The sequence below is a fragment of the Cenococcum geophilum genome (genome assembly GCF_001692895.1).
Source record: "Cenococcum geophilum 1.58 unplaced genomic scaffold K441scaffold_12, whole genome shotgun sequence".
Classification (NCBI taxonomy): domain Eukaryota; kingdom Fungi; phylum Ascomycota; class Dothideomycetes; order Gloniales; family Gloniaceae; genus Cenococcum; species Cenococcum geophilum.
In genome coordinates, this window is record NW_027137570.1 from 2,309,025 (window position 1) to 2,335,690 (window position 26,666).

At 47.7% G+C, this 26,666-nt stretch overlaps 12 protein-coding genes across 12 annotated transcripts; 4 read left to right on the top strand and 8 right to left on the bottom strand.

Moving 5' to 3' along the window:
* Positions 1 to 805: 805 nt before the first annotated feature.
* On the top strand, positions 806 to 3,418 carry K441DRAFT_694807 (amino-acid permease inda1). The gene is made up of 3 exons (XM_067652753.1): positions 806 to 1,430; positions 1,500 to 1,707; positions 1,761 to 3,418. The coding sequence occupies exons 1-3, from the start codon at positions 1,139 to 1,141 to the stop codon at positions 3,034 to 3,036; spliced, it is 1,776 nt and encodes a 591-aa protein (XP_067506278.1). The 5' UTR covers positions 806 to 1,138; the 3' UTR covers positions 3,037 to 3,418.
* A 208-nt stretch (positions 3,419 to 3,626) lies between these two features.
* Positions 3,627 to 5,568, bottom strand: K441DRAFT_656784 (uncharacterized protein). Its single transcript, XM_067648064.1, has 2 exons — positions 4,619 to 5,568; positions 3,627 to 4,483 (listed from the first exon to the last, which is right to left on the bottom strand). Exons 1-2 carry the CDS (start codon positions 5,390 to 5,392, stop codon positions 4,088 to 4,090), a joined length of 1,170 nt encoding a protein of 389 aa, XP_067506279.1. The 5' UTR covers positions 5,393 to 5,568; the 3' UTR covers positions 3,627 to 4,087.
* A 261-nt stretch (positions 5,569 to 5,829) lies between these two features.
* Positions 5,830 to 7,987, bottom strand: K441DRAFT_607125 (uncharacterized protein). The gene is made up of 5 exons (XM_067645429.1): positions 7,384 to 7,987; positions 6,709 to 7,328; positions 6,304 to 6,655; positions 6,231 to 6,245; positions 5,830 to 6,178 (listed from the first exon to the last, which is right to left on the bottom strand). Exons 1-5 carry the CDS (start codon positions 7,866 to 7,868, stop codon positions 6,148 to 6,150), a joined length of 1,503 nt encoding a protein of 500 aa, XP_067506280.1. The 5' UTR covers positions 7,869 to 7,987; the 3' UTR covers positions 5,830 to 6,147.
* Positions 7,988 to 9,607: 1,620 nt separating this feature from the next.
* K441DRAFT_656787 (DNA-directed RNA polymerase II) lies at positions 9,608 to 10,879 on the bottom strand. The gene is made up of 3 exons (XM_067648065.1): positions 10,682 to 10,879; positions 10,349 to 10,407; positions 9,608 to 10,289 (listed from the first exon to the last, which is right to left on the bottom strand). Exons 1-3 carry the CDS (start codon positions 10,696 to 10,698, stop codon positions 9,976 to 9,978), a joined length of 390 nt encoding a protein of 129 aa, XP_067506281.1. The 5' UTR covers positions 10,699 to 10,879; the 3' UTR covers positions 9,608 to 9,975.
* On the bottom strand, positions 10,682 to 11,086 carry K441DRAFT_40522 (uncharacterized protein). Its single transcript, XM_067641499.1, has one exon. It carries the CDS (start codon positions 10,993 to 10,995, stop codon positions 10,738 to 10,740), a length of 258 nt encoding a protein of 85 aa, XP_067506282.1. The 5' UTR covers positions 10,996 to 11,086; the 3' UTR covers positions 10,682 to 10,737.
* Positions 10,928 to 15,752, bottom strand: K441DRAFT_632369 (uncharacterized protein). Its single transcript, XM_067646343.1, has 4 exons — positions 15,021 to 15,752; positions 12,950 to 14,968; positions 12,333 to 12,902; positions 10,928 to 12,274 (listed from the first exon to the last, which is right to left on the bottom strand). Exons 1-4 carry the CDS (start codon positions 15,599 to 15,601, stop codon positions 11,179 to 11,181), a joined length of 4,266 nt encoding a protein of 1,421 aa, XP_067506283.1. The 5' UTR covers positions 15,602 to 15,752; the 3' UTR covers positions 10,928 to 11,178.
* A 117-nt stretch (positions 15,753 to 15,869) lies between these two features.
* K441DRAFT_423363 (uncharacterized protein) lies at positions 15,870 to 16,172 on the top strand (the record flags this gene model as incomplete). Its single annotated transcript, XM_067641562.1, has 2 exons — positions 15,870 to 15,929; positions 15,987 to 16,172. Coding segments are annotated over 2 exons (246 nt in total), but the record flags the coding sequence as incomplete, so codon positions are not given.
* K441DRAFT_632370 (Methylthioribose-1-phosphate isomerase) lies at positions 16,016 to 17,678 on the bottom strand. Its single transcript, XM_067646344.1, has 2 exons — positions 17,122 to 17,678; positions 16,016 to 17,075 (listed from the first exon to the last, which is right to left on the bottom strand). Exons 1-2 carry the CDS (start codon positions 17,649 to 17,651, stop codon positions 16,412 to 16,414), a joined length of 1,194 nt encoding a protein of 397 aa, XP_067506285.1. The 5' UTR covers positions 17,652 to 17,678; the 3' UTR covers positions 16,016 to 16,411.
* A 150-nt stretch (positions 17,679 to 17,828) lies between these two features.
* Positions 17,829 to 19,058, top strand: K441DRAFT_607134 (Aldo/keto reductase). Its single transcript, XM_067645430.1, has 2 exons — positions 17,829 to 18,390; positions 18,456 to 19,058. The coding sequence occupies exons 1-2, from the start codon at positions 17,875 to 17,877 to the stop codon at positions 18,786 to 18,788; spliced, it is 849 nt and encodes a 282-aa protein (XP_067506286.1). The 5' UTR covers positions 17,829 to 17,874; the 3' UTR covers positions 18,789 to 19,058.
* A 1,645-nt stretch (positions 19,059 to 20,703) lies between these two features.
* K441DRAFT_656791 (uncharacterized protein) lies at positions 20,704 to 22,888 on the bottom strand. The gene is made up of 6 exons (XM_067648066.1): positions 22,802 to 22,888; positions 22,567 to 22,750; positions 22,371 to 22,502; positions 21,412 to 22,318; positions 20,999 to 21,308; positions 20,704 to 20,935 (listed from the first exon to the last, which is right to left on the bottom strand). The coding sequence occupies exons 1-5, from the start codon at positions 22,837 to 22,839 to the stop codon at positions 21,067 to 21,069; spliced, it is 1,503 nt and encodes a 500-aa protein (XP_067506287.1). The 5' UTR covers positions 22,840 to 22,888; the 3' UTR covers positions 20,704 to 20,935; positions 20,999 to 21,066.
* A 40-nt stretch (positions 22,889 to 22,928) lies between these two features.
* K441DRAFT_40565 (uncharacterized protein) lies at positions 22,929 to 23,294 on the top strand. The gene has a single exon (XM_067641501.1). It carries the CDS (start codon positions 23,016 to 23,018, stop codon positions 23,208 to 23,210), a length of 195 nt encoding a protein of 64 aa, XP_067506288.1. The 5' UTR covers positions 22,929 to 23,015; the 3' UTR covers positions 23,211 to 23,294.
* A 2,384-nt stretch (positions 23,295 to 25,678) lies between these two features.
* K441DRAFT_40598 (uncharacterized protein) lies at positions 25,679 to 26,317 on the bottom strand. The gene has a single exon (XM_067641502.1). It carries the CDS (start codon positions 26,229 to 26,231, stop codon positions 25,746 to 25,748), a length of 486 nt encoding a protein of 161 aa, XP_067506289.1. The 5' UTR covers positions 26,232 to 26,317; the 3' UTR covers positions 25,679 to 25,745.
* Positions 26,318 to 26,666: the final 349 nt, after the last annotated feature.

Sequence of the window (26,666 nt, forward strand, 5' to 3'; positions counted from 1 at the left end):
ATGAAGTGCTGGTACCGATGGACCTATCCTAATGCTGTCAGACTATTTTGAATCTCAGCTTCTGACGCCGAGTGTGACACAGAAAGACGCCATGGACATTCGTCAACGTCTTAATTGAACCTGCAAACCGTTAAATTACGGCGCCGGGGTTCTGGACGAGTAACATGTCGACCTTCCCAAACGAACCAAAGACCAACCCCCAGATTCGCTAAGGCATCTAAATTGGCCGGATACACTAATAAGGCACGTATGCATGCCGAGGTCTTCGCACATTGTTCAAACACGGACAAGCAGGATGACGGAAGTGGCGTAAATATCGAACTCCAAGCGTAGGAGCCACTCAGAGCCCAGAAGATTGATATGCGCGGAGATCATCAAATATGATGGAGATTGATAGGGTCAGCATTGGAGTTACACGATTCGTCTCGAGTGCTGCTGTGGTCCAAAATAGCCTCGTAGCCCTGAGTTGGGCTGCGATAAGAGAAGATGGCTAATAACTTCACTAGAACGCACGCTCCCTTTCCTAGAGCTTTTGCAGAGGAGACAGAAGCCGCGCTTGTCTGTTTATCGTCAGTCACCATCGCCAAGTAGAGTTTAGCCGTCAAGAGGCCCAAAGCGGCGGTCGGGGAAATTTACGAATCGGTGCTGCGGGGCGTTGCTTGGTTGCAACTCGGGGCGTAGCACCATCCCTAGCCCTCGTCGGACAAGCTCGTAATTGGCGAGATCTGTACAGCCGTTCCCCGGGCATGGGAATTGAATGGACCCTACGCCATTCAACCATGTCCGCGATGACGACCAAACAGCAGCCTTTTCGTGCATCCTCTTGATATCGAAACGCGGGTAGGAAGGTTGCGATACCAACGATAATCGGGCTCTGGACCCTGCTAGCATCGGCATCCTAGACTTTTCCTAAGCTTTCGTCCTGCACCCTCAGCTGCACTTTAATAAGTCTGACTGCGCCTTGTACCCTGCAAGGCTGTAAGCTATCTTAGCCTTGGCCACTGGACATGTCCGGCTCACCACCAGACTTCTAACGACTGTCTCCACCTCTGGTGACTGTAGTGGCCGTTAACTCGATCGCTACCTGCTTCATTCCTTCAGACGTCGATTTCGCACCTGTGCTTTTCTGGTTATCGCGATGTTCGACACCGAAAAGAGTAGTAGGAAGGCTTCAGATGGCAGATACTCGCCGGAATCATTAGCGCCCGCCTATTATAGAGAATCGTCAGAAAATATGGATGGCCTTGGGAGGAGGATGCTCGAAAGTTTCAAAAGGGATCCGAATATTGTTATGACGCCCAGAGGGACCCTTGGTGCGGATGGGAAAGTGTTTGATGTCGAAAGCGCCGCACAGAATACTGCGAACTCGCCCCTCGCCAGGAAACTCAAAGGACGTCACTTACAGATGATTGCTATCGGTGGTTCTATCGGTATGCTTGACCCGTTCTGGGGGGTTTTTTTTTCTGGAGGCGTATGAGAATTCTAATTATTTTGATTAGGCACTGGTCTCTTCGTCGGTTCCGGCAGTGCTCTGGCTCATGGTGGCCCGGCATCTCTACTGATAGCTTTCTGTCTCATCGGTGTTATGTTATACTGTACTGTCCACGCTTTGGGTGAAATGGCTGTCTTATTTCCTGTCGCCGGTTCCTTCTCTGCGTACTCGACTCGATTTCTTGACCCTGCTTGGGGCTTTGCCATGGGTTGGAAGTGAGTTTTGAGGTTTCGAGTAAATTGGCTCGAGCATCACTAACTACTGGTAGTTATGCTCTGCAATGGCTTGTCATACTTCCCCTGGAAATTGTCTCAGCAACATTAACCATTGAATTCTGGAACCACGGCAAAATCAACAACGACGCCTGGGTTGCCATCTTCCTAGTTCTAATCGTCGCCATCAACCTATTCGGTGTCAAGGGCTACGGTGAAGCTGAATTTGTCTTTGCCACTATCAAAGTGACAGCAGTCATCGGCTTCATCATTCTAGGAGTTGTTATCAACTGTGGTGGCGGTCCCAATGGCGGCTATATTGGTGGCACGCTATGGCGCGACCCAGGTGCCTTCAACAATGGCTTCAAAGGTCTCTGTAGTACTTTTGTGACAGCCGCCTTCGCCTTTGGTGGTACGGAATTAGTAGGTCTTGCGGCGGCTGAGACGGCAAACCCACGCAAGTCACTTCCCACAGCCGTGAAGCAGGTCTTCTGGCGTATTACTCTATTCTACATCGTCTCCCTCTTGCTCGTCGGCCTCCTTGTGCCATACACAGACGAGCGACTCCTAAATGGAAAAACCTCCGTTGACGCCGTCGCCTCCCCCTTTGTCATCGCCATCACAAATGCAGGAATTGATGGTCTTCCATCGGTCTTCAACGCCGTCATCATGATCGCAGTCATCAGTGTTGGCAACTCCTCTATCTACGGTTCCTCCCGCACTCTAGCAGCCCTAGCAGAGCAGAACCAAGCCCCGAAAATCTTCGCCTACATCGACCGCAAAGGCCGTCCCCTCGTGTCCATCGGCCTCGCCTCTGCCTTGGGCCTGCTCGCCTTCCTCGCCGGCTCCAACAGGCAAGCTGACGCCTTCAACTGGATGCTCGCCATCTCGGGCCTCTCATCCATCTGCACCTGGGGCAGCATCTGCTTCGCACACATCCGGTTCCGCAAAGGCTGGCGCGTGCAGGGCCACACGCTCGACGAGCTCGCCTTCCGCTCGCAGCCCGGCGTCATCGGGTCCTGGATCGGCCTCACCTTCAACATCCTCGTGCTGATCGCGCAGTTCTGGACCGCGTGCGCGCCGCTGGGCTACAAGANCATGAGCACACGCCAGCTGGTACGGAATTTCTTCGGGCTGTATCTCGCGTTTCCTGTCATCCTGGTGTTCTATATCGCATACAAGATCGTGTATCGCACGCCGTTCATCCGGTCCCACAACATGGACTTGCACACTGGCATCCGCGAGCTGAATCTCGCGGAGCTGATTGCGGACGAGCGTTTAGAGCGCGCTGCGTGGCCGAGGTGGAAGAAGATGTACAAGTTCCTCTGCTGACGCAGTGTCTTTTGCTGCTGTTTCTTTTCATGGCGGGTTTTCGGGTTCTGGCGCGGTGTGGGTATGGGGGGGCTTAACTGTTTTAGGGTTCTTGCATCTGTCATGTGAGCTACGAGGGGCGCTTGAATAGCTTCTCCTTGTGGGGATATATTATGTACTGTGTAACTCTAGACCACGAGATATCCAATGAATTATGGTTTACAAGCCTCGCAGGACTTCCCCATTACTATCCGCTAGGTCAACGAGGCGTTACTGCTCCTACAGAAATCATGGACCACCACGACTAGACAACAAATTTCTGACATCCTAGTGGAGATGTTTTCTCGGACCGTTGATGAAGGAACCGATAAAGCCCTGAATATCAAGATCCCAGGCATCTTCATTGTTAGTCTTTGGTTGGTGGTAACAGCCAACATTATCATGCAGCGAAGCTATGCATTACCTTAAATTGTTTAAAGATAAAGTTCCACCACTTCTAATTTTAGTGATATAGGAATAGCTTTAATTAAAATAGCTAATAAATGTTATAAGGAATAGCGTTGCTGTTAGTGCTACCCTCAACACTTAGAGAAGTTTTAGACCAGACGTTGTGGACAATCTCCATCAATGATTTTGTAGTAGTAGGACGCAGCGCACGTGCTTCTATGTAGCTACGGAGACCAGATTTCCTGGTCGGGAAATACATCAACGTCACACCACCGCATACCACATATAGCAAACACTGACGCCGCTTCGAGAGCTAGATGCCATTTCACTGAGGACGTTGAAGAGCTCACAGGCCCATCTAACCTCAGTAATACTACTAACACAATGTTTTAACGCGTGAGCGAGCGGAGGCCTCTATACATCTTATCCTATCCCACTCTCATACCAATACAAGTCCTACCGTTTCCCTAAACTAAATGCCAGCGGTGGTAAACACAGCGGCTACACCACACCCAATGCAATATCGGAGAATACAAGACAGAATGACCGTCTCAGGGAGGTAATTTTAACCGTAGCATATAGTTTTCAATGCGTAATGACTGCGATAACTTTTTATTTCTTCTCCTTACGATCTTTTACTCCACTCATCAAGCACGGCTAACCGCCGGCCGATATTTCCAAAGCATATACAACTGCAGAAAAGTACGCTAGCAATCCAGGTCGCTACACCTAGGCTCTCGTAGCTGACAACGCCGGCGAAAAGCTCAGGGACTCCGGTACCGCCATTCGGGCCGTTGCTTCTCTGATTGACCGAGGGTAGACCGGTGGCGTTAGCGATAGAGGCAGCAGGCGAGGGCACGATATCCGGTTTTGCAAGCAGGAGGATAGAGGTGCATGTGATGCTGACAAGAGTGGAGAGGGCAAGGCCAGGCCTAGATCGGTCGAGGATGTACCAAAGGGCTGGGTTCACGAGGGAGAGGGTGACGGAGACTTGGAGCGTGGATTGCCAGGGGAGTTTACGCTTTAGGGAAACCAGTTAGCATCCCGAATTCGATTTCCACATTACATGTGTGGAAGAGGGAGAAGTTGTATGCAATATTAGGTAAGGTGGGAAGGAAGAGTAGGGATGGGCGCAACATCCGGACTTCGGACTTACAATCGCAAACGCAATCCCAATAAACGCCCCAATGCTCCTAACAACCGGATTCCACTGTTCCCCCAGCGGTGCCTGCGGACTCGTCTTTTCCTCCGTCCGCTCCTCCGGCGGCGCGTCTCTCTCCCAAAGCAAATCGACATACGGGAGTAGACTGCCCAGTATGACGCCCGCAATGCCCCACACGACATAATACTGCCACTGACTACGATCCACGCCCTGCATGCGCACCGGCGCGAGGTTCCGCGTGTCATGCAGATGCGACACTATGACCCCATACGCGACGCCGAAGGAGAAGAGCGCAAAGATGCGGCCGAGCAGCAACACAGCGCCCCAGAAGCCCTGCCGCTGCTTCAACTTCGGCCGCTGCCACAGTTCTCCGCCTTTGGCTATCCTCTCCCTCCGCACCGCCGGTCGCGCCTTGACCTCCGGACTCGCATCCCAGACGTCGCTGGACGTGCGAGCCGGGGTCTCCGCACCGGTCCCCCATGGCGTCGCTGCCTCGCTCCGCTCGCCTCCCGTCCCTGCATCTGAGTATATGCCGAAGAGCGTCGAGGACGTCATGTTGAGGAGGGACTTCGTCCGCGACGGCGGCGACGGGTTCTCGCCATTGCCATTGCTCACGGCCCGGCTGCGCAGTAATTTGGCATCTAACTGTGCCGCGAAGTCAGTGCCCGGGTTCAACTCGTAATGCCGGCGCGGGACAGGCCGGTGGATGTGCGGGTTCCAGGTAGGAATGTCGTTGGGGAGCGGTGATGGCTGGTCGTCGTCGCTCATGGCTGGGCTATTCGTTTATATTATGCAGGCGAATGAATGGGTATATGAATGAATCGATGGATTGATTGTGTGTAGCGGTGTAGAAATGTCCGGAACTCAAAATGTCGTGAGAATACTGATGTTATGGTCGAGATGGAACTGGGGAAGTGAAATGTGAGCACGTGGACGGCAGAGGTTAGGAACGCTTGGCAAATGGGCATGTGAACGGGATGGAGCGTACTTTATATAGCCTGATTGAACGAGGGCTAGCCTTCTAGGATAGCTAGAAAGGCTGATGAGGGGTTTGCTACAGGCTAAGTTGAGTTGCTGAGATGCATGTCCGTGTTTGAGCTCTGGAGCATGTGAAAGCCCGCTCGCCTCCGGAGGTCAGAGTTTAGTTAAGTCCGACTCTGGTGCCCATTCCACATTCCCCCATTGGATCACACCACACGCAACACCCTGGATGCATTGGCTGAATAACACTTGTTTTTATGTATCATGTTCTTGTCTGCATTTGACAGGGTATTGTCTGTAAAGCTCTCGCTATGTAAATTTCCAAACATGGTCGCTTGCAGTACATATCGCAACTTTTTCCCCAGTCTATCCTTACGATGCCACTCCACAGGCTCAGAGAATGCTCCGAGCATGGTACAGAAGGAAACTAAGGCATGCGACTCTTGCTAGTCTTCGTTATACGCATTACCGTGATCATGGAATCCTCATTGGCCATCCGTCCCAGTCCCAGTCCCAAAACTACCCCAACAAAGAAAATGGGTTCAATCGGTGGTCGGTGATAAAGTAGTTCCCCTAGTAAAACATGTTAGCTGCAAAGGAGAAGTAATGTCATCGTATCACTTACGCAACAATGTTGGCCCTGCGTTTTAATGTCAGTCTTGTTTTGGAGAAAGGACGAGTAGGGCATGTCAACTTACCATCCAATCAACCGCCAGTGCTTTTCTATCCTTCGGCTCAACGCAATCTTCTCTCCAATCTCGGTACACGCCGGGCTTGTCAAGCTCAGGCGAGCTGCATCAGCCTTCACTGCGATAACCTTCGCACCTGTCGCCGTACTGCCGATGTTGACCATCAACACTTCATTCCTGCTAAGCTTCGCAACCTTGGCCTGTTTGCCGTCTGCAGTCTTCACACCCAGTAGCCTTCGAAGAAGGAAGTAGTTTACTTCTAGCTCAGTATAGATTGCAGGAAGGTGGCCCCTCAGGCCCAGAACGAATCCGACTAGACGATCTGCACGACACAAGGTGGGGTCTACCCGAGTACCAACGCCTGGACAAAATCTTAGCGAAGTAATACTAGGGAGCAATAGTTGTGTGACTTACCGATCAAACCTCCAGGAACAGCAAACTTTAGATCGTTGTGTTCCGCAAACAACGACACAACCCTGCTATAGATTGGCTTGCACTGAATCTTACCCGTTGAGTCCTTTGAGACGATACCCGGTCTAATCTCAATCTCATCACCCAACTTCAGAACACCAGTAAGGATACTGCCACCGGCCACACCTCCCTTTAGTTCCTCAATTTCAGCACCGGGTTTGTTCACATCAAATGACCGAATAACGATCATATGCGGTTCCGCCGAAAAGTCTCGTATTGGTACAGGGATCTTTGTTATCAGGTATTCGTTAATAGCGTCGATGTTGAACTTAAGTTGGGCCGAAATTGGGATGATTGGTGAGCCGTCCGCAACTGTGCCACGAATAAACTTGAGGATCGACTGGTAATGCTGTTCTGCGCCTTCTTCTCTCATCAAGTCCACCTTGTTCTGCAGAATTATTATGTGGTTGAGTTTCATGATTTCAATGGCCGCAAGATGCTCTGATGTCTGAGGTTGAGGACAGGTTTCGTTACCGGCAATGAGGAGTAGTGCTGCGTCCATGACAGCGGCACCTGATAACATAGTGCTCATAAGAATATCGTGACCAGGGCAGTCGACGAATCTAAGAACAAAGTATTAACCCTAAAGTTTTCTAGCAAACCATGCTCGGTACTCACGAAACGTGTCTGAGCAGTCTGTATCTCCCCGTACATCCTTCTCGTTCACATGGTGGGTCGACCTCCTTCTCGCTCTTAAAGCTCTTGTAGCATGTTGGTCGTGGGCACTCCTCATCGTCGCACTTGTATATCTTCGCATTCGCATATCCCAGCTTAATGGTGATATTCCTCTCCAGCTCGTTCTTAAATCTGACAGTCTGCACCCCAGAAATTGCCTTCACTACTGTTGATTTCCCGTGAGCTACATGGCCGATTGTGCCGATGTTTATGGTTGCTTGACGAGCGATAATTTCGGGTGAGAGAGGTGTTAATTTCGAGAAGTCGACGTCTTTTGGTTCTGGTTGTTCTGGGAGCTCTGGCCTTATAACCGGCTCACGGATGGGCGCTGAGGACTTTTTCAATGTCGATTTAGGCTTCACTTCCACCTCTTCAGCTTCCGAGTCCTGTAGAGTCTCGTCGTGGTGCGTGTCCGAATCCGAATCCATGCTGGGCAGTTCAAAAATTCCGGTGTGTGTGTACGAGATGAAAACGGGAGTTGGTACAGAGTGCTTTTCCTTAGTAAAGTCGTCGAAGTATGAGGAGTTGAAAGTGACCAAAATCGCACATTTTTGAAGGCATAAACTATGAGTCAGCCCAAGAAATTGGAACTTGGCGGGGCGCGCATTCGGAAAAACTTGGCGGCCGAGCAGTTCGTCTTAAGAAAAGTTCGCGGCTTCTCTCTTTCACTTTTCCTCTTCATGAACAACGCAAATTATCACGCTCACAAAAAGCATTTTCGATTTGAGAAACCCGCCATCTTCGTGATGGTGTGCGGTTCCATGAAAACGAAGACCGTTAGTTGAGTGGAGAACAACCTCCAGCAGCCGATCTTGGGTGCGTTGTCTCTCTGCTTCCGAGCAATGGGAGAGAGCGCAATGATTAGCCGTACATGTTTTATTCAAATTTATATAGTTAAGTAGGCGGCTTCTAATATGAAGACAGCCCATGATCTACCTCAGATAGCTCGACGGTACTACCATGTTTGGACAAGTCTTGCTCGATCAGCACTCACAACGTCCCGTAAATCTCGATACTTATGACCTTTTGAGTACTAAGAGCCAACCCATATTATACGAATGTGCTGTCTACCCCTGCTCATACATACTGCCAGCCACATCTCTCTTTGTGCGCCCAATTTCGCCTTAGAACGGTCTAGCAACACTAAGCCATTAGACTGCTTCAAAGGGACATGCAACTGGAATCTCTAGGAATCTTTCGTTCGTATGGAAATCATGAATGCTAACTCCATAAAACACCATGGCTAAAACAATACTTTCATATGATTTCACTTCGCATCCTGTGCTTACCGCTCACTTCTACTTGCAGACGGAATCTTCCTCTCTTCTTTATAGATAGGATGATAAACTCACTGTGCATAGCACCGCGGTGTAGCTAGTCTCAATTGACCTAGTGGTTTACTTCCTCAGTCCTTACCATTAATTCATTGAGATTGAACTAAACTAGTGCGGCCGCGCTTCTTCCCGCTCTCTACTGTATGAATAGAGAATACAAGTAGTTATCTATTAAAAACCGTCTTGATTTTTAGCATTAGTTTAAGTCATTCAAGTGCTCAGACGGGCATTTTACTATTCGCCTATTATGCTCATTCCTCTGCTAAATAATTGAACGCTTATAGATAGGAAAGTTATTGAATGTTAAACTCCAGGCGTCCCTATGGCTCACCATCGTTTTTCTATAGCCCAGACTACTATGCATAGGACAGCTACGTTAGGTCCAATGCACTACTAACGGGCCGTCCATCAAGCCCTTGCCATGCCATGTAACCTGTGCATAATAGAATGACAGAGTAATCCTACCATACCGTCTCTTAATCTATAAGTAGGCCAATCCCAGGCACTAGTTATGCTTTCGAGCTATAATAAGGTTAAACTACGCTGCGAGACTTGTGCAATCTCTTCTTGTGCACTGAAGTTCGAGTGTTGAGTTAAGAAGTATCCAAAAATTCTTTACAGCTTCACAGACAGCAGATCTCTATATTCCTCTAAGATACTCGAGGCTATTTGTAAACGCGGCATATATTAAATATATAAAGAAATAAGAGGCTTCTCACTAGTCCTTAAAGTTTCCAATATTCGCATAGCTCCTGGATCTATAAGGCTGTGATTATTACAAGTGTATTTAGCTTAGACTTACGCAATCGCAAAACGCTTTGCGAACTTAGAGATCCGGAAATTGGCACAAGTCTATTCTCTAGCTGGACTTAAAGCAGACTGCGGTGTTTGAATGGACATGACTAGATCTCGAGCTCCTCGAACATTTCTATCGCTTGAACAAGTCCACGTCCTTGGAAGGCCAATAAGATAAGTAGGAGGGGGCAGACAAGATATCTCATTCGGGGGTTAAACCTGCCAAAGTAACACCAAAGCTACTGTCCCCATCATTTGCCTTCACACTAATGATCCTCTCCACATAAGCATTTCTTCCAATCTCCAGCACAGAAACATAAAACCTCAAAGCGCCGGCCCAGATGCCCATATTGAACGCCGAATTATGCATTGCGGCCCTGCTCAACCGACTCGCATTATCCACCTATCACAGCGCTCTTTCCCTAGCACTGATCTCCTGTTCTCCCTCCGATACGATCCTCTTGCCGAGCCACTCAGTCGTAAACCCGCGACTCAGAATCTCCAAATCCTGCACGATATCTCTGCACGCGCGCACGATGGCGTCTTTGGGGCTGACAGTGCCATCCGTGGAAACGCGCATTTCGAACTTGGCGAAGAGCGGGTGTGGGACTTTGTATGCGGAGAAGGTGACATAGTCATATTTGTGGAGGCGCGCCGTGAGTAGGTTGCCGAGCGTGTGGTCTTCTTTATTAAAGACGAAGGTAGCGGTGTTCGGAATGCCTTTGGAACGAGGTGAGTAGGGATAAATGTCAGGCTTGGGCAGAGCAGAGTAGGCTTACGAGTCTCATCCTTCCACTCAACCTTCTTTTCGTCGTCTCCGAGGATGAAGAGCTCGAACCTAGGGCGCTCATCTTCTTCAGAAGTGATCCTCATATTGAACAAGTAAAAGGGTCTGACAATATGCCGTACACGGCTACCGGAAGGTACAAGCAGAAATTGAGGAAGAGTTTTGGTGGGAAAAAGTTGTCTTGGGGTGCTCTCCAGTCTGAGTGAAGAAGGCGCGAGGGACTCGATATTCGCCATCACCTTGTGAATTCACTTCTCCACCATCATGACGAAACACATCACGAGTAGGATATCGAAATATAGAGCATGAAATGAAAAGTACACACCTGTCAGGCGCGTTCATCCTGGCTTCTCTAGAGAAATGTCTCCTTCACGATCTATTCTAAAAGGTATTGCGAGGCGTCCAAAGAGGAGGAAGGTGCGCGTGCGGTATTAATATATTAAAAGAATATTTCCGAGGATAATATGTGCTTATACAGAGAAAACAGAATATGAGTGAGGTCCTGCCGTGAATGTCGAGGAAGTGAAAGGTGTAGTGATGCCGATGTTTAGGTCTCGGCTTTGTGTCGACACACCGCCTTCGAAAACAGCCAACCAAAACTGATGTTACTCGGGAAGACGGACTAACTAATTGAAACATGAGTATCTAGTAAAATAAAATATAATTGGACATAAACAGAGCTAGGATTGCAAACCCAGATTCTACAATTTACTACAACTTTCGAAATCACATTATCCACTTAGTCAGTCTATTCATGCGCAAGGCCATCAATATAATAACAATACAAAGCCCACTCAAAGCTAAATCTCTCCGCATTCCGGCCTATCCCAAGACTCTACCAGCAGTAGTAGCAGTGCTCCTATCCTTCGTTTCCACCTTTTTCAGTCCTTTGCCGAGTTGAATCTCTCCCAGCAGCGCCCCTCGATCGGGTAGCCCACCTCCTCTAGGGGCCATTGGGGGCATTGGTGGTGGTGGAGGGGCACCTCCATTTGGCATAGGAGGCGGGGGAGGAGGAGCACCTCCAGAAGGCATTGGCGGCGGTGGTGGGGGAGCCCCAGTCGGCGAGGCAACAGCAGGACTCTCTGCACGAGGGCTCTTGTTGTCCATTGGGGACAATGGACGTGGAGGTCCCATAGTTCCAAACAGGATAGAAGCAAGCTGTTTGGCATTGCCACCGCTGGGACGATCGTCGTCATCGTCCGAAGATGTCTCAGCGTCAGTGTCAACTACAGACCAGTCATCATCCTCTGGTCTTGTGCGTGAACGAGGGATGGCAGGAGAAGCTGCGGCCTCGGTAAATGCGGCTTTGGCGTTCGATTCCAGCGTTAAACGATGAAAAGGATTTGTAGATACTTCACTGTTCGTACTTGCTGGTGGTGGTGGAGGAGTAGGGATGCTAGCATTGGCTTCGTTTGACTGTGCCATTTTCTTGAGGAAGGGGTTCTTAGTTTCCGTATCTGCAACACCAGGGAGTGGGCTGGTCACCGAAGAAGGCGGTGGGCTGGTCATAGAAGGTGGTGTGCTAGCCTGGCGGGGGAGTGAAGGAGCAGCGGGTGGCATTGGGGGAGCTGCTGGAGGAGACGCTGTTTCTCGGGGGAGCTCCTGACTGGCAGTCGGAGTCGTCTCTTGCGGAGTAATTTCTTGAGGACCTTCATCATCAGATGAGTCTTCATCGTCAAGGCTCTCCAACTGTAGTTGGAGTTGGCGTTCCCGCTCTCTTGTTGCTTCAATTTCAGCACGTTGTGCAGCTAGTCGAGCCTCCTTCTCCTTAGCCTCGCGTTGTGCAGCTTGCTTTCTACGCTTCTCTTCTTCTTTCTTGACTTTGCCTTGCTTGACTTGCTCTTCCAAGGCACGAAGCCGGGCTTGAGCCGCTTCCCGTTCCTTCACAATCTCTTCTTCCTGTCTTCTTTCTTCATCCCTGTTAAGTTTGTTAGCGAAAACTATAGTTAATCCAAGGTGAGTACTTTGAAGCTTACTCCATCCTCTTTCTCTCCGCTTCTTGAGCATCTTGTTGATCTCGTAAAGCTTTCTCGGCGATTTCATGTTCAGCTCTCTTAGCTTCAGCTTCAGCTTGTTTAATATCATGTTGAACAACTTCCGACTTATTCTTACGCGAAGGTGGCGGAGGAGGTCTCTTAGCACTCGATTTGCTTGCGGACGGTGGAGCAATTGACTCCTCGGCAAGTCTTCGCTGCCTTTCTTCTTCACGGCGAGCATCTTCCTCTTCGGCTTGACGAAGTTTCTCTTCTCTTTCTTTCTTTTCACGCTCTTGACGCTGCTGCACAGTTTCTCCAGATTTAGCAGGTGCGCGGAGGCCCAAAGCTGCAAGCCTCTCAGCCATCCGCTGTTCAGCCTGTTGTTTGATAAAAGCAGCGCGCTCTTCAGCAGTCTTGTACGAAGAGTAAGATGCATTGCTGCTAGGGGGTGTAGTAGCAGGGCGAGTGACAGGTTCCACACTACGAGATGAGCTATCAAATCGACTTGCCGTAGGAGGTCTGCTGATATCATCGGCGCGTGAGCTTGACCCATATCGGTCTCTGGAAGAGCTAGATTATATTAGAAGATTTCCATTGAGAGGCCGTGCAGAACTCACTCTTCTTTTCGGACTCTAGCCGCTCTGCTGCTCCTCTGCAAGTCAAAAATGAAATCCTTGACCTCATCTTCAACTCCTAAGCCGTCTTCCCATCTTCTACGCTCATGTTCGCTCGTAGCATCGTGACCACCTTCTTTAAGGCTATCTATAAGCCCTTTGCCGTATTCGTTCACACTATCTTCAACGTCTCTAATCATGCGCTCATTGTTCTCCCTCTCAGTTCGTACGCGAGAATTCTCCTCCTCCAGCCTTTTCGCGGCTGCGCCCGCATCATCACCGCCGCTCGGGATAGGCCTGCCAGTTAGAGCAGCAGAACGCTGTTGCATCATAGCCTTTGCGCGGGCTTTCAATCGGTCTGCTTCGGTGACAGAGCCTCCAGGGCCTGTGCCAACAATTGCAGCCGCCGAGTTCGGATGTGCCTTGGCATCCTTCAACCGGAATAGCTCTAACTTTGCATCTGCAATTTCACGTTCCACTCGCCGCACATTTGACGCTAATTCCGGCAGGCGGTCCGTCAAACCTTGTAATTGTCGACGAAGAGCTCTGCGTTCAGCGTCCGAATCGCTGGATCTCATCGAGGCATTAGGATGACTATCGATATCTTCTTGGATTCGCCGGATACGGCGATAAAGGTCCTCTGATTCGCGTCGATCTCTCCGATCTAATGCATCATCTTCATCCGCACGATCCTCATCCTGGATGTCAATGGCATCTAGAAGAACTTGTTTTTCTCGAATCATCTTTCGAAGCTGGTCAATGGACGGCTCATCAGATGAACGCTCAGATCCAGGGGATGAAGGAGTAGCAGGGGACGGTGAACGACCGCCACCTCCGAGCCGATGACGCGCGCTCGATCGATATCCAATATTGTCATCATTATTCTTGAAGACAGTGGCATCCTTTCGGCCTGTGCTAAGCGGGCTAGGCTGACGGAAGGAATGAGTCTTTAGGTAGCTTACGCCAGTCCGTTGGGGTTGAAGGAAAGCACCAGAATTCTTCCTTTCCTCGGCGTCACGAGAAAGCATTGACTTGACGGTCCCGATAGAATCATTGAAATTTCGAGTCGACGGGGGGACGAGCTCGGGAGGCAGGCGGTTTGGAAGAGGATAGCCATTGAGCTTTCGGTAGATGAGATGCATTGCAACAGCAAATTCATCAAGGTTAAGCCGACCCTTGTTATTGGGGTCAGACAAAGTCCAGACCTTTTCCAATTCTGTTTTCGGTAGGCCACTCTGCCCAAATATCTCAATGGCTTGATCTCCACTGATATAGCCTTTGCCAAACCCATCCCACGCTTTAAAGAGGTCATCATACAGCTTCTTTTCATCTTTGGTCACTGCCCATGGAACTGTTGCATTCCCCCTAAGGCCAGCAGTCGTATAGCCGCCTTCTCGCCCAGGCTGAGGCATCATTCGCTGATGCAAGGCTTCAATGTTTGGAAGTCCAGTTGCAGGCGCATTAACTAAGCCCCATTGACCTGGAACCCCGGTTGATTGAGAGTTCAAGGGAGCAAGTCCCGTTTGGGTAGGTGTAAGATTCGACCCAAATCCGGTAGGCATTGGTGGCATTGGCGGTCGAGGTCCGGAATAGCCCATAGCTTGTGGCATTCCGAATCCAGTAGGTTGTGCCTGGATCCCAGTAGGTTGAGGCATCGGTCCAGATTGTGGGGGATAGCCAGTCATTTGGGATCCAAATCCTGTGGGCTGAGAGACCAACGTGGAGAGCAGCTGGATGCTTGATTGTTGAGGCTGCGGTTGCTGTATGGTTGGTGGAGGTTGCGTGTTTTGCATTGCAGGCTCATCGAAATTCGGAGCATTACCCCGAGGAGCAGGACGACTTGGTTGCTCATCTGGTATTCCAAAGGAGATAATATCTACCATACTTGAGACCTCGTTTCGTATTCGCTCTGGAAGGGAGTTGGGTAGGTCTTTTCCAGTCAGTTTGAGGTTGCATAGGTACATTGCAAGAGCGAATTCTGGGAAAAGAAGTTGTCCCGACTTCGTGGTATCTGACAAGGTCCTGACTTTAATTAATAACGTAATCAACCCCAAAGTCTTGTAAGTATACATACCATATATGGGATAGGGCATCTCCAGAGAGCTTAGACCTGAGCAGAAGGTCCTTGGCCTTGTCCCCTGACAATGCCTGGCCGTTGCCCACTGCAGATTTGAATAATTGCTCAAATTTTGCCTGATCTTGAGCTGTAATAAACGACAACCTGATATTTGGTATCTTCGACGTCCCTGTCGAAGCTTTCGGGACAGGCGGCTTTGCTGCATTGGACCTGAAGGAGTCCGCTATTTGCGACGATGTCATGCCTGTCGGTTGTGGAACCTGCGGTAGCTGAGGCGGCTGCGGTTGCGGTTGTGGCATTGGAGGATTTTGCTGCCCGGTTTGAAACTGCTGTTGCTGTTGCGGCTGCTGGAAAGACTGGCCCGGGTAACCTGTAAATTGCGGTTGCTGCTGGGGGACAAAGTTCTGCGGCTGTCCTGGAAAGCCTGTAAACTGAGGTTGTAGGGGACCTCCGCTAAACCCAGTAGGCTGTGGGCCGAAGCCTCCAGGTTGTTGGAAAGACTGCTGCTGACCATATTGAGGTTGCCCCGGCCGACTACTGTTGGCGCCCCCTAAGAACGAGCTTGAACCGGAGAACATGTTGCCTAAAGATTCGATGTCAAGTCGTAGGGGGCGATATAATTAGTGTGGGGTAGATGTAGGTATAAGTGGATCAGAGACGAGGAGTGTCGCGGTGTCGTTGCGGAGGTGGTTGTTCGTCCGTGCAGCCTTTCTCACACGGAGGTGAAGCTCGCACGCGCTAGCGGCGTCGTAAGCCAAGTACAGTACGAGGTCATCGCCATTAACCTTCGAGTTCAATGGCGAATCACAATCATCACTCACAATACAAGGCCTACCTTGCCACAGAATGACTGCCCAGCAGAACGGAAATGCAGAGAATGTCTCGAATGAAACTGATTTTGTTCAGGTTTGTCCAGCTGAACTTTTCTGGCAGTGCGACAGAATCGCTAATGTCCATCAACAGGCATTTCAGGACCTTGCTCGGGGCGAACGAACTGCAGCCGCGCTTGAACACCACTTGACGGCTCTAGAGAAAAAGATTGACGAGCTTCTAGTGAAGGCAGATGAAGAGGAGAGGATAAGAATGGAGCAATCGAAGGGTTCTCAAGCACAGCCAAGCAAGTCGAGCAATGAAGATAAGAGCGCAAGTTCCAGCTAAGGCTGGATCCAAGGCTTTGGAAGCCTAGAACATGCGCAAGATGCAAGCAAACGCGTACGAAAGGCATTTAAACCGATCCATACACCAGTCTGGGTCTCGGCAGAAATGCGTTTCTGCGGTTTCTGGACAACACTGGTATTTGGCAAGTCCATCTCTCAGATCGAATTGCAAGACATGAAAGATTCAACGTATTGGGAGAAACCACAGAGAATGGCTAAATTAGAGCTGTGTTATACGCCTCCAACCGTTGAGGGCCGCACCTCATAGTTGTTATCACCAAATATACCATCAAGATGAAAAACTCCTTCACTATCCTTCTCAACCACGCCAACCTCCGTTATGACACCATCAATAAGCTCTGCTGGGGTGACATCGAATGCAGGATTCCAGACACCAATACCATTTGCAGCTATGCTGACTGTCTCCACAACGTTCAGATCCAAAGAAACACCATCATGTCGTGGTCCTTTGATGAGAGTGACTTCCTTGCCTGGCCGCTCCTCTATCACTATGTTCTTGCCTGATTTGGTGCCCAGGTCTATAGTCGTACGTGGCGCTGCAACCAAAAACTTTACGCCATGGTGTCTGGCTGCAATGGCCAATGAATATGTACCGATTTTATTTGCTGTATCACCATTAGCTGCAACCCGATCCGCACCAACTACAATTGCGGCGACATTTTCTGTGGGTCCCTTGAGACGTAGGAGAGCAGCTGCCATTGAGTCTGTGATCAGCGTTGCAGGTATCTTTTCATGAACAAGTTCGAACGCCGTCAGTCGGGAACCCTGGTTGTATGGACGTGTCTCTGTGCAAAAGGCGTGCTTTAGCGATCCTTTAGAATTAAGAGAACGAATGACGCCGAGTGCTGTGCCGTAACCTGCTGTTGCAAGAGATCTAGAAAGTCAGTCATAATGCTAAGAAACATTCAACCACTTCTCACCCAGTATTGCAATGCGTTAGTACGCTGACCTGCCCCTTCTGGCCTGCCTCTGTGTTCTTGAGGATCCATTCAGCTCCATGCCTGCCAATTGCCTCGTTATCTTGCACATCGGCAACTAACATCTGCTCAGCTGCTTCGATATATGCATTCTTGACGTCTGAACCACTCGCATTAGTTTTCGTTGCAGCCGCATCCACTACTTTGCTGAGCTTCCTCGCAGCATCCGCTAAGTTAACAGCTGTTGGTCGACTGGTGATTAAATATTCCAATTTCTCGTCAATGAAGACCTTGACCTCTTCTGCGATTGAAGAGAGTTTCATATTCTCTAATTCGACAGCCAGTGCAAGAGCAGCGACTATTGCTATTGCAGGTGCACCTCGGGTGCGCATTTCCTTAATGGCGTGCCATGCGTCCGTACTGGAATAGATATGGTCGTACTCCTCGGCATGGGGTAATTTGAGCTGGTCGAGGATCTCCAATTGGCCTCGAGCATATTTGATGGCCTGGAGCACCATCTTGTCCAAGTTCATTGATGAAGCTTCTTATGGAAGGTGGGGAGAAGAAAAGTTCGGATGGCGATTCTGCCGGTCTCTTCCAAGGCGGTCAAGCCCACCCAAACCCCTCCGAAACTAGTATCTCGAGTCGTAGCAAAAATAGCTTGTGACACAGTAACATGAAGGGTCAGTTCGTAGGAGAGTCCTTAGGCGGAATTCTCTTATGGATCGTCGCTAAATCAGCAGGACCTACAGAACCATGTCTTCCTGGCTCACTATAGCTTCCGTCCTCCCTCTTCCGAACAGTCATCATAGGATACCCCTCCTTGGCTTTGGCGTCTACCAGTCGCACGGGCCTACTTGCGTTCAATCATGCCTCAAAGCCCTTAAAGCTGGTTACCGCCATATAGATACGGCACAATACTACGGAAATGAGGCACAAGTTGGACGAGCACTCCGAGAATCTAAGATACCAAGATTGGATGTTTTCATTACAACTAAGATACTTTCGCCTGGAATCGACGTTGACGCGACCTACGCCCGAATCATTGATAGCGTGCAGAAGCTTGATGGGCTAGATGGTTATGTGGATCTTTTCCTCATACATAGTCCAAATGGGGGAAAAGAAAGCAGGAAATTGATGTGGCTAGCTTTGGAAAAAGCAAAAGAAGTAGGGAAGGTTCACGATATTGGGGTTAGCAATTATGGCAAGCAGCACATCGAGGAAATGAAAGAATTTGCAACAGTCTTTCCCCCAGCAGTCAATCAGATTGAGGTGTGTGAAGCAGATGGAATGAAACTGCTAGAAGCGTATAAACTAAGCTAAACATCATTGTATAGCTCCACCCTTGGTGCCAACAGAGGGAGATAGTAGAATACTGTCATTCCCAGGGTATTGTCATCGAAGCTTACTGCCCACTCGTTCGCAACCAGAAAGCCCACGACAAGACACTCGTCTCGCTTGCAGAGAAGTACAACAAATCAACTGGACAGATTCTCATACGATACTGTCTGCAGAAGGGCTGGGTGCCGTTACCTAAGAGCGATACACCCGGCAGGATAACAAACAATGCAGATGCCTACGGGTTTGTGATTGATAGGAAGGACATGGATATCCTTGATGGCTTGGACCAGGGAGCGCGGGGAGCCATTGTACAGGCAGTCAATAATTGACCTAACAAAGCTCCAGAGGGATCTAAGCAGTACTATTGTGGGCAGAGATGACCGAAGCAGTAATATAGTTGTAATGGAGGAGGCGAACGTAGGATAAGTATGGAAATTAGTAGATTGATTTTACTCTCGCGGGTACCTACGGGATATGGACATTCTTTTGTATTTTCGCAGGGTTAATTTTCATTACCAAATTCAATAGGATACCAAAAGACTGGAGCAAATAAATAAAATGTAAGATAGCAGCTATAATGCTAATATTCAAGAACTGCCATTTTTACGCGCCTTATCTAAAAGCAGACAAATTGAATCCAGTAAACGACGGCCACGAGGGGGTGCCATGAAGCCGGGATGGAGCTATGCAGCTCAACGCTAGAAAATGCACTTTTTCCTGAAATCTCTCACGATGAAGGGCACTTCATCCTCTATAACAAATTCGAATTTTATTCACGTACCAAAATGTAATCATTTGCTCTTTAGATGAGTTCGCAGTGGAGATAGAGAGTAGCAATGGATTTGGGGCTTTCGTTGATGCCCAATTGGGCACATCAAAGGTAAAGCGGCCTCCCTATTGTTTTTCCTCCTTAGTGATATATATTTGAGGCTATTTCGGTTGGCAGAACTGTGCTGATATGAATATAAGCAAATCCACGTAGAAAATAAAGAGGAATTGCGGTTCTGGAGGGAATCGATCGGAGGCGAAATAATTAAGCGAGGTTAAGCCTTGGTCGATAAATAATTAAATTTAAACTTCCATGCTTGCCTTCGGGCATTTGGTCAATTTGAAACGATACAGAGAAGATTAGCATGGCCCCTGCACTAAGGATGACAGTAAGTTACACAGAACTTTCAGTATTATTAAATACTGATTTTCGTTAGCGCTTTATCAAAGAGTAGCTCCAAGTTTTTTTTAAGTTCCGAGAAAAACCGTTTTTTCGTTAAAGGTTAGATAGCCTGGAGGACCTTTAGGTAGATGGGTTTCAGCTTGTCGCAAAATAGCGCCAGCAGTAAGGATACCATGAAGTCCCTAAGCACTGTCGTTCAACTTGTGATATGATGCTGTCTGTTTCGCCCGTTTTCTTCTTATAACCAGTGGTATTCAGGCATGCCAACGCGGAAGAAACTGTTTTAGCAATAAAAGCCTCAGCATTTTAAGGAGAGGTCCCTTGGAGGTTCTTAGACAGAGACCTCCTGGATGCTTAAAGCACAAGTTGTTTGGCCTCCTCGGCCCTCAACGGACCTTTGAGAGTAGGTTTAATACCTGCAGGGGCATAGTTCTATCAAAACGGAAGAGGGAACATCTATCTATATCGAGGCCGACCACGCACACCTATTCAAAGCTGCCCACTACACACCAAAAGCTCCTTTCCTTTGGACGATCTCAACGCCGATACAGACAACCATAGTGTTACACTATTTATTGTTTGAGAACGTAGCTTACCACATAGGATACTTTCAAGGAGCATAGCGTGGAGGAAGGCAATGGTAAACGGTAGGTAACTTAAATATATAGCAAAAGGGGCCTAATTCTATATAGACGAATCCTTAAGGGGAATAGGAGGATTCGTTGAGTATATAGAAATAGAGATAGCCTTAAGCGAAGCACGTGAAGTGCACGTAATGCGTAGGGGTGTCTATATACTTCTATATACAGTCTCGGTGTGCTTTACACCTAATATATAGCTTTTTTAACTTAAAATATATTAAAGCTTAAAATATTTTAATGATTTAAGATATAATTATAAGCCGTAGTATAGTATAAGCTTTAAATATATTACAAGCCAGTATATAGAGTTTTATATTTGGGTTCGTTAAAAGGGTTGTAGAGGACTTTGTGTAGAGTTTTTAGATCAAATCTCAAAGGGGAGACCCCTTTGAATTCCCCTTCACTGAGTGCTAATCGCTGCGTGGCCGTAGAGCTTCAATAGCCGTAGAGCTTTATAGAGCTTCTAATTTTAGTTCGTATGAGCTATATAGAAAGCGCGCTAAAAAGGATGCCCAAACTTGAAGATGTAATAGTTCTACCGCTTCCGCTCCGGTTATAACCCTTTTCGACTCCAACAGATATGCATATAACATCAAGTTACCAACCAGTGAAATAAGGGATTGAGAAGTAGGTGACATTGGGAATGCCGTGTGGTGATAAGTAGCTAGGTCATCTCATTAAAACAACTCCTGAACACCCACGCTGCATAAATAGAGATAGTACGCACATAGATAATTAAATACCCGCCTTACGTACAGAATTGTCATAACTTATAGTTATACAGACACATAACTCTTACGATAGTTTTCCACCATTCTCCGGGATCTCGAACTGCTTACACTCTACTCTAAGTGTTTCTGAATCCACAAGAACAACTTTTCCCGTATCCCTGAACTTTGGTACCGCCACTAGTAGCACTTCTTGACCAGCAGGTCCTTCTGCAACCCTAGAATCGAATTGGGGCTGGTTCCCGGCGAAATAAATGTGGGGACAGTCTTTGAGGAGGAGTGGGTCATCGTCTCGGAATGGATAGCACCCTGCGCGCATTCATTAGCATGTTTTATACTCTGAATGAGTAACGTAGGAATGTAAAAGAAAAAGAAGCCGAAGAAACATGAGAGTAGACCATATATAGCTTACACAAAGTATCCGGTGCTGTTGGAGCGATGCATCTCCACCTCAGCATGGCCTCCATTACATCCAGAACATTGTCGTCTTCAACATATTTAAGAACATCAGCCACAGTTTGACCACCTGTACCTAGTAACCTCCATCCATCTATGTCGCCTTCCCATGGATTGGTTACGCTATCGAATGCGCCGGGCTGGTCTTTAGACTGTGTTGGTGGATTGGCATATGATCGGCTCTGGGGAAACAAAGCCGGATGTAAAGGTTGCTGTGGAATAGAAACACTCGCGGGATCTGAAGCGCCTGGAAGAATCGTTATCGGAAGTTGCGGTAATAAAGTTGAGAGTAACAGATCCAAATGTTCAGTAGGCGCTGCGTCGTATGCTGACGAATCGTATCTATATTTCTTATGGCCTTTCTTTGCGGCAAGTTCTTCTCTTGATGGTATAGGAGATGAATGAGCAAGGCTTCCTCCAGCTATTATTAACCGAGTTATTTTTCTGGTTTCTGCTTGTTCCACCCCTCCGGCCGATTCGCCTAAGAGGTACTCCATGAGTATATCAAGAAGTATGGTGTTTCCCGAGACCCCGCTAATCTCTAGACCACTAACAATAGCAATCTTCCCTCCTTTTGGTCTTTCTTGTTTGACTTTTTTCCCGGAAAGGGCAAGTTGGCTTTCATCTCGTTCCCACCGCGCCGGTTGCCTTGGAAGGTCGGCCAATTCTGTGGCAATGACTTCAAATGATCCATCTGCATTTTCTGTACCCAGCGCCGCCATTACACAGCCAGTAACATAGCTAGTTGTTGAGAGGAAATCTCCAGTGATGCGTAATCGTCCCGACTCATCTTCCAGCGTCATTTTGTCGTCACCGTTGGGGCTAATGTACTTCTCACGGGCTGGAGGGGCTGCTATCCAGTGCTGTAAAAAGGTATTAGCGATATGATGTTACACTCAGAAAAAAGCAGCATACCTCTTTGGAGATGTCATCGAGGATGTTCGGCTTCAGTGCCATCTCCATAAACACCGTCCCCACGACCCAGCATAGCTCGCCTTGCCGGACATCAAGCACCCTATCCACGCGTCTTGCTCTTTCCCCTGCAATCTTTCATGCGGAGTATCAGTAAAAGGCCCTCCAATTTGTTCTGAGAATCATGCCAAAGAATCACCTCAAAGTCTCTCCAGGCCTCTTCAGCTTTTTGTTCTACGACAGGTTTGAGCATAGCAAGTCGCAGGAAATACATATCCGCATATTGTTGCTGGTAATGTTTCTCGGTACCTTTTGGGAGGTCGAAGGTGTGAAGAGGGTTGTAGGAGGAATCAGTTCGTGCCGGAGTGGAAAACTTCTTAGTACTATCTGTGTCAGCTGTTGCAAACCCATGAAATAGGTGGGGAAATACTTACGATAGCCCACACAGCAGATTTCCATCTTCAATGGCCATGGTCGTTGTTGGGGGATACATTACGACGTCGCATGCTGTGAGATAGAAATGTTCTGACGACGACGCGAACCCTCTTTACGCGACTTCGCGGGGCTCATTCCTACTCCACCCAATTTAATCTCGCGACAGATCCTCACTAAATATGATCATTGAGCGCACTTCGAGCTTGAAAAGTAATGTCCTTGGATGCCACCTCATTTTATATTTCCTTCATTTTGAATAATCTGTCTTGGCTTATAATCTATTCTATATACATGCCAATTACCATGATCTCGTGTTCAATTCCTATATGGATACTTCGTTTTGCGCCAAAAGTATGCAGCCCTTTCAAAATGCTATCGCTAAATTTTCCAGTGCAAATTAAATCATAATCTCTAAAATACTCTCATCTCAGATGCGCTGTCGTTCCCTAGAGTGCAACAAAGCCGGAATTGAAACGAAAAATGCGTACATCATAGCATCTGAGAAGACCAGTTAGTACTTTTTGAATTTGGTATCCTTTATGACCTGCATAGATTCAATTAATATACATCAATCAACTATGCCTTCCAATCGCACTTCCAATGATATAGACTATATTCCACCGACTCAATATTCATATTGAGCGACTCAACTCCAAAGATTGAGTGTATATAGCAATTGTATCCCTTGCAACGCTGGCGTCCAACGAGAGTTGGTCCGTGCGCGAACACCGTTTTCAAATATTCGCAGACGCGTCCATACAATTGTATGGTAATATAATTAACCACCATGCCTTCTGATCGTGCCTACCTTGACCCTGATGTCGTTAAGCCTACTAAATACATCGTCCCTCCCACCCGTATTGCGAAAGAACCACCCCCAGAGCCTTGGGAGCTGCCCAAATTCGAACCCTATGTTATAGACGATTATAACGCGCATGGCGAGCCAAATCTTCCAAACAATGTCGACACGAGTGCTCCCCTAGAGCTTTTTAAGCTCTTCTTTACAGATGAGATGATGGATAAGCTGGTGGAGTGGTTAAATGATTACGCAGAGGCTTATGCGCCTCTTGATGAGGACGCCCTAATGGGTAGGGCTCGTCCATGGCAACTAACATCTAGAGAGGAACTGTACGCGTACTTTAGAGTGCTTATTTATATAGGAATTACTAGTGAATTAGCCATTAAGGACTACTGGGGCAGTTTAGACTTAGATAGCTGTTCGCATATAGTTAAAAACTATATATTAAAGAACCGCTTCCAGCAGCTTAATCGTTACTTTAGAGCTATAGAAACCCCCCCTAACGACGGGAACGCCTTCCAATCTACATTTAATTGTGTTGATTAACTCTCTAAGTATCTATAACTGACGTGCCGGAAGCTTTATGAGCCTGGAGCCCACCTCGCTGTTAACGAGACTATTTAAAGATTTATAGGATGGGTGTCCGAAATAGTTAATATTCCATCTAAACCAACACTAGAAGGCTTTAAGATATGGATTCTGGCGAATGAGGGCTATATATTGGATTGGATTTAGTACGCTAAAGGTAATAAGGGCCCTATTGACCTTAATAGTCACTACACCAAAGTAGAAGGCTTTAGTAAGATATAAGCAGTAGTCCTCAATTTCCTTACACAACGGCACGAGGTTACTTAGCAGCGATTATATCCTTCAGGAAAGCACGTTATATAGCTTAATAACCTATTTATAAGCGTTAAGCTTCTTCGTCGCCTTTGAGAGCTTAAAATTGGCGCCGCTAGAATAGTTAGAACAACTAAAACATAGAGGGAGGAATAAGGGGAGGATTCCGTGGATATTATAAAGGATTTAAAAGGATAAAAAAGGAAGAAGCGGCCAGAGCAAATTAATAGGCAACTCTTAAAGCTTAAGCTAGTGCATTCAGCACAGATTCTATAGGGTGAGCTCTATAGATCTACATTAAAAGACCACTAGGTAATAGAGTTTGCTTAGAAGGACGCCAATATAGTCCTTTTTATATCTACTGTATACGATGGTAAGCTCTATAGGTTTTTCTATAGTGTTAAGAGCCTTAACACCATGCCAAGAACGCGCTAACGTTATATATCGCCAGGTCAATCCTATATTGTAACTTAACAACAACAACCTACAAAAACAGCCTTAGGAGCTACCCAAACCCGCAAGGTATTCGGCAACAATGTTACCAAAGAACTCCCAATCCCTAACTTTATAGACGAGTATAATTGCTATATATGTGGGGTGGATGTGGCAAACCAGCTATGGAGCTATTATAACACACAAAGGATACATAGAAAGACTTGGAAGCCTTTATTCCACTTCTTACTTAATACAATTATTAGTAATTGCTATCAGCTATCATCTTATAAGCCTGTAAAGCACTACCATAAGCGTAAGAAGTCACATAAGCAATTCAGAAAGGACCTTCGGAACACGCTTTTTAAGAACTCCATTCACATTCAAAAACACCCCAAACACAAAGTCGCCAAAAGAAAGGGTATAGATGATATTATATAGGAGCCAGTGGTACAACACAAGCTTATTAAGCTTCAGGCTACAAAGCCACAGAACTGCTCTGCCTGCATAGACGCTGGAAGGAAGTCTACTACACATCATCTAGGCAGTAGAAAGGCTTTGGCAAATTTATCAACCAACACCACAAGACAGAGTCGTGATAGTAAGGATTAGAAACGCCCTCAGCGTTGTGGAAGAACCTTATTTGGCTGTAGCGTCTGTAGAATTCTATTGTGCAGGAAGGACAAGTACTGGGGCTCACATATCGCACGACTCTCCACCAAAAATTAAGCTCTTATAGCGTTTTATGTAGATATCAAAAGCCTCAAATATCTGATCACGGCTCATTGACCCTAACGATTTGATTGGCTAATCCTTATCGATAACCGTTGGACGCGAAGCAGCGTTGCAAGGGATATTGAAATCCACAGCTTCTACAACCACATATATTCGATCACGAAGCCTATTGATTCTATTGACTGGATCTTATCGATAACCGTTGGACGAATTTCACCAGAACAAGGAATAGTCGCGAGAGGAAAATAACTTACGAGTGCAACCCCAGCTGCAACGACAAATGCTAGCGCCGAGCCTGGGAGTTGGGTCGAGGGTGCTGCAGCACCTTGAAAAGAGGTCATAATTGGTGAGAGACCGCTTGTGCTAGTTGGAATATAACCACCGGTGCCTGTGGCATTATAGTTTGCCGCAGCAGTGGAGGTGAAAACAGTGATGATGAGGAGCTTGAGTTGCATGATGTTGAAGCGAGAGGTGTAAATGTGACAGGTAATAGAGGGCGGAAAGAACAAGACAAGTCTCTTGGCTTGGAGGTGGAAGTTGTATAGACAATCCAGGTATGTACAATAGAGGCAGAGAGTATTGATTTGAGAGACTGGTAGTGAGTCATTTCTAAAATATGGCATTATTTAGGATTTGTATCTGTCGCACTGCTCCAGCCCTAGCAACCGTATCGACTAGCCTCTTCCATGTTGCTAGAGCATTAATACACCATCCTGGCGCATCCGGTTGAAAGCGTGTGTTGATCACGCTAACCAAAATGCGTACATTTGTACCCAAATGTGGGTAAAAATACGTTTAAATGGCCGTGCTTATTACTTCAAAAGGCATAGATTCTGCCGTTTGATCACCAAGATCGACACGCGCTTTCAATCGGAGTTGACAAGATGGTGTAGAAGCTTTGAGACAATAGTGGAGCAATGTCGTCAGCGGAGTAGCGGAAACCTGCGATAAGGTGGTGGGATGTCCAAACATTCCGCTGTCAGGGCAACTTTGGCGGCGGGAAAAGCCTAGTGGCGGGAGCTAGTGATTCTAAACCAGCCACCAACACCAAAAATTGT

Excerpts from the sequence above, each read along its gene's own strand:
- K441DRAFT_632370 (XM_067646344.1), bottom strand. The coding sequence starts at position 17,651 with ATGAACTTGGACAAGATGGTGCTCCAGGCCATCAAATATGCTCGAGGC. Across the intron at positions 17,076-17,121 it reads CTAACGCATTGCAATACTGG|ATCTCTTGCAACAGCAGGTT; the intron begins GTGAGAAGTGGT and ends CTGACTTTCTAG.
- K441DRAFT_40522 (XM_067641499.1), bottom strand. The coding sequence starts at position 10,995 with ATGTTTCAATTAGTTAGTCCGTCTTCCCGAGTAACATCAGTTTTGGTT.
- K441DRAFT_656787 (XM_067648065.1), bottom strand. Across the intron at positions 10,290-10,348 it reads TGAGTGGAAGGATGAGACTC|GCATTCCGAACACCGCTACC; the intron begins GTAAGCCTACTC and ends CTCGTTCCAAAG.
- K441DRAFT_40598 (XM_067641502.1), bottom strand. The coding sequence starts at position 26,231 with ATGCCATATTTTAGAAATGACTCACTACCAGTCTCTCAAATCAATACT.
- K441DRAFT_607125 (XM_067645429.1), bottom strand. The coding sequence starts at position 7,868 with ATGGATTCGGATTCGGACACGCACCACGACGAGACTCTACAGGACTCG. Across the intron at positions 7,329-7,383 it reads AGACTGCTCAGACACGTTTC|ATTCGTCGACTGCCCTGGTC; the intron begins GTGAGTACCGAG and ends CTTTGTTCTTAG. Across the intron at positions 6,656-6,708 it reads TGTTCCTGGAGGTTTGATCG|GCGTTGGTACTCGGGTAGAC; the intron begins GTAAGTCACACA and ends GATTTTGTCCAG.
- K441DRAFT_656791 (XM_067648066.1), bottom strand. The coding sequence starts at position 22,839 with ATGGCCATTGAAGATGGAAATCTGCTGTGTGGGCTATC. Across the intron at positions 22,751-22,801 it reads AATCTGCTGTGTGGGCTATC|TACTAAGAAGTTTTCCACTC; the intron begins GTAAGTATTTCC and ends TGACACAGATAG. Across the intron at positions 21,309-21,411 it reads AACAGCACCGGATACTTTGT|GGTGCTATCCATTCCGAGAC; the intron begins GTAAGCTATATA and ends GAATGCGCGCAG.
- K441DRAFT_40565 (XM_067641501.1), top strand. The coding sequence starts at position 23,016 with ATGTCCTTGGATGCCACCTCATTTTATATTTCCTTCATTTTGAATAAT.
- K441DRAFT_607134 (XM_067645430.1), top strand. The coding sequence starts at position 17,875 with ATGTCTTCCTGGCTCACTATAGCTTCCGTCCTCCCTCTTCCGAACAGT. Across the intron at positions 18,391-18,455 it reads CAGCAGTCAATCAGATTGAG|CTCCACCCTTGGTGCCAACA; the intron begins GTGTGTGAAGCA and ends ATCATTGTATAG.
- K441DRAFT_632369 (XM_067646343.1), bottom strand. The coding sequence starts at position 15,601 with ATGTTCTCCGGTTCAAGCTCGTTCTTAGGGGGCGCCAACAGTAGTCGG. Across the intron at positions 14,969-15,020 it reads GATGCCCTATCCCATATATG|GACCTTGTCAGATACCACGA; the intron begins GTATGTATACTT and ends AATTAAAGTCAG. Across the intron at positions 12,903-12,949 it reads GCTAGAGTCCGAAAAGAAGA|CTCTTCCAGAGACCGATATG; the intron begins GTGAGTTCTGCA and ends AATATAATCTAG.
- K441DRAFT_656784 (XM_067648064.1), bottom strand. The coding sequence starts at position 5,392 with ATGAGCGACGACGACCAGCCATCACCGCTCCCCAACGACATTCCTACC. Across the intron at positions 4,484-4,618 it reads TTGGGATTGCGTTTGCGATT|CGTAAACTCCCCTGGCAATC; the intron begins GTAAGTCCGAAG and ends GTTTCCCTAAAG.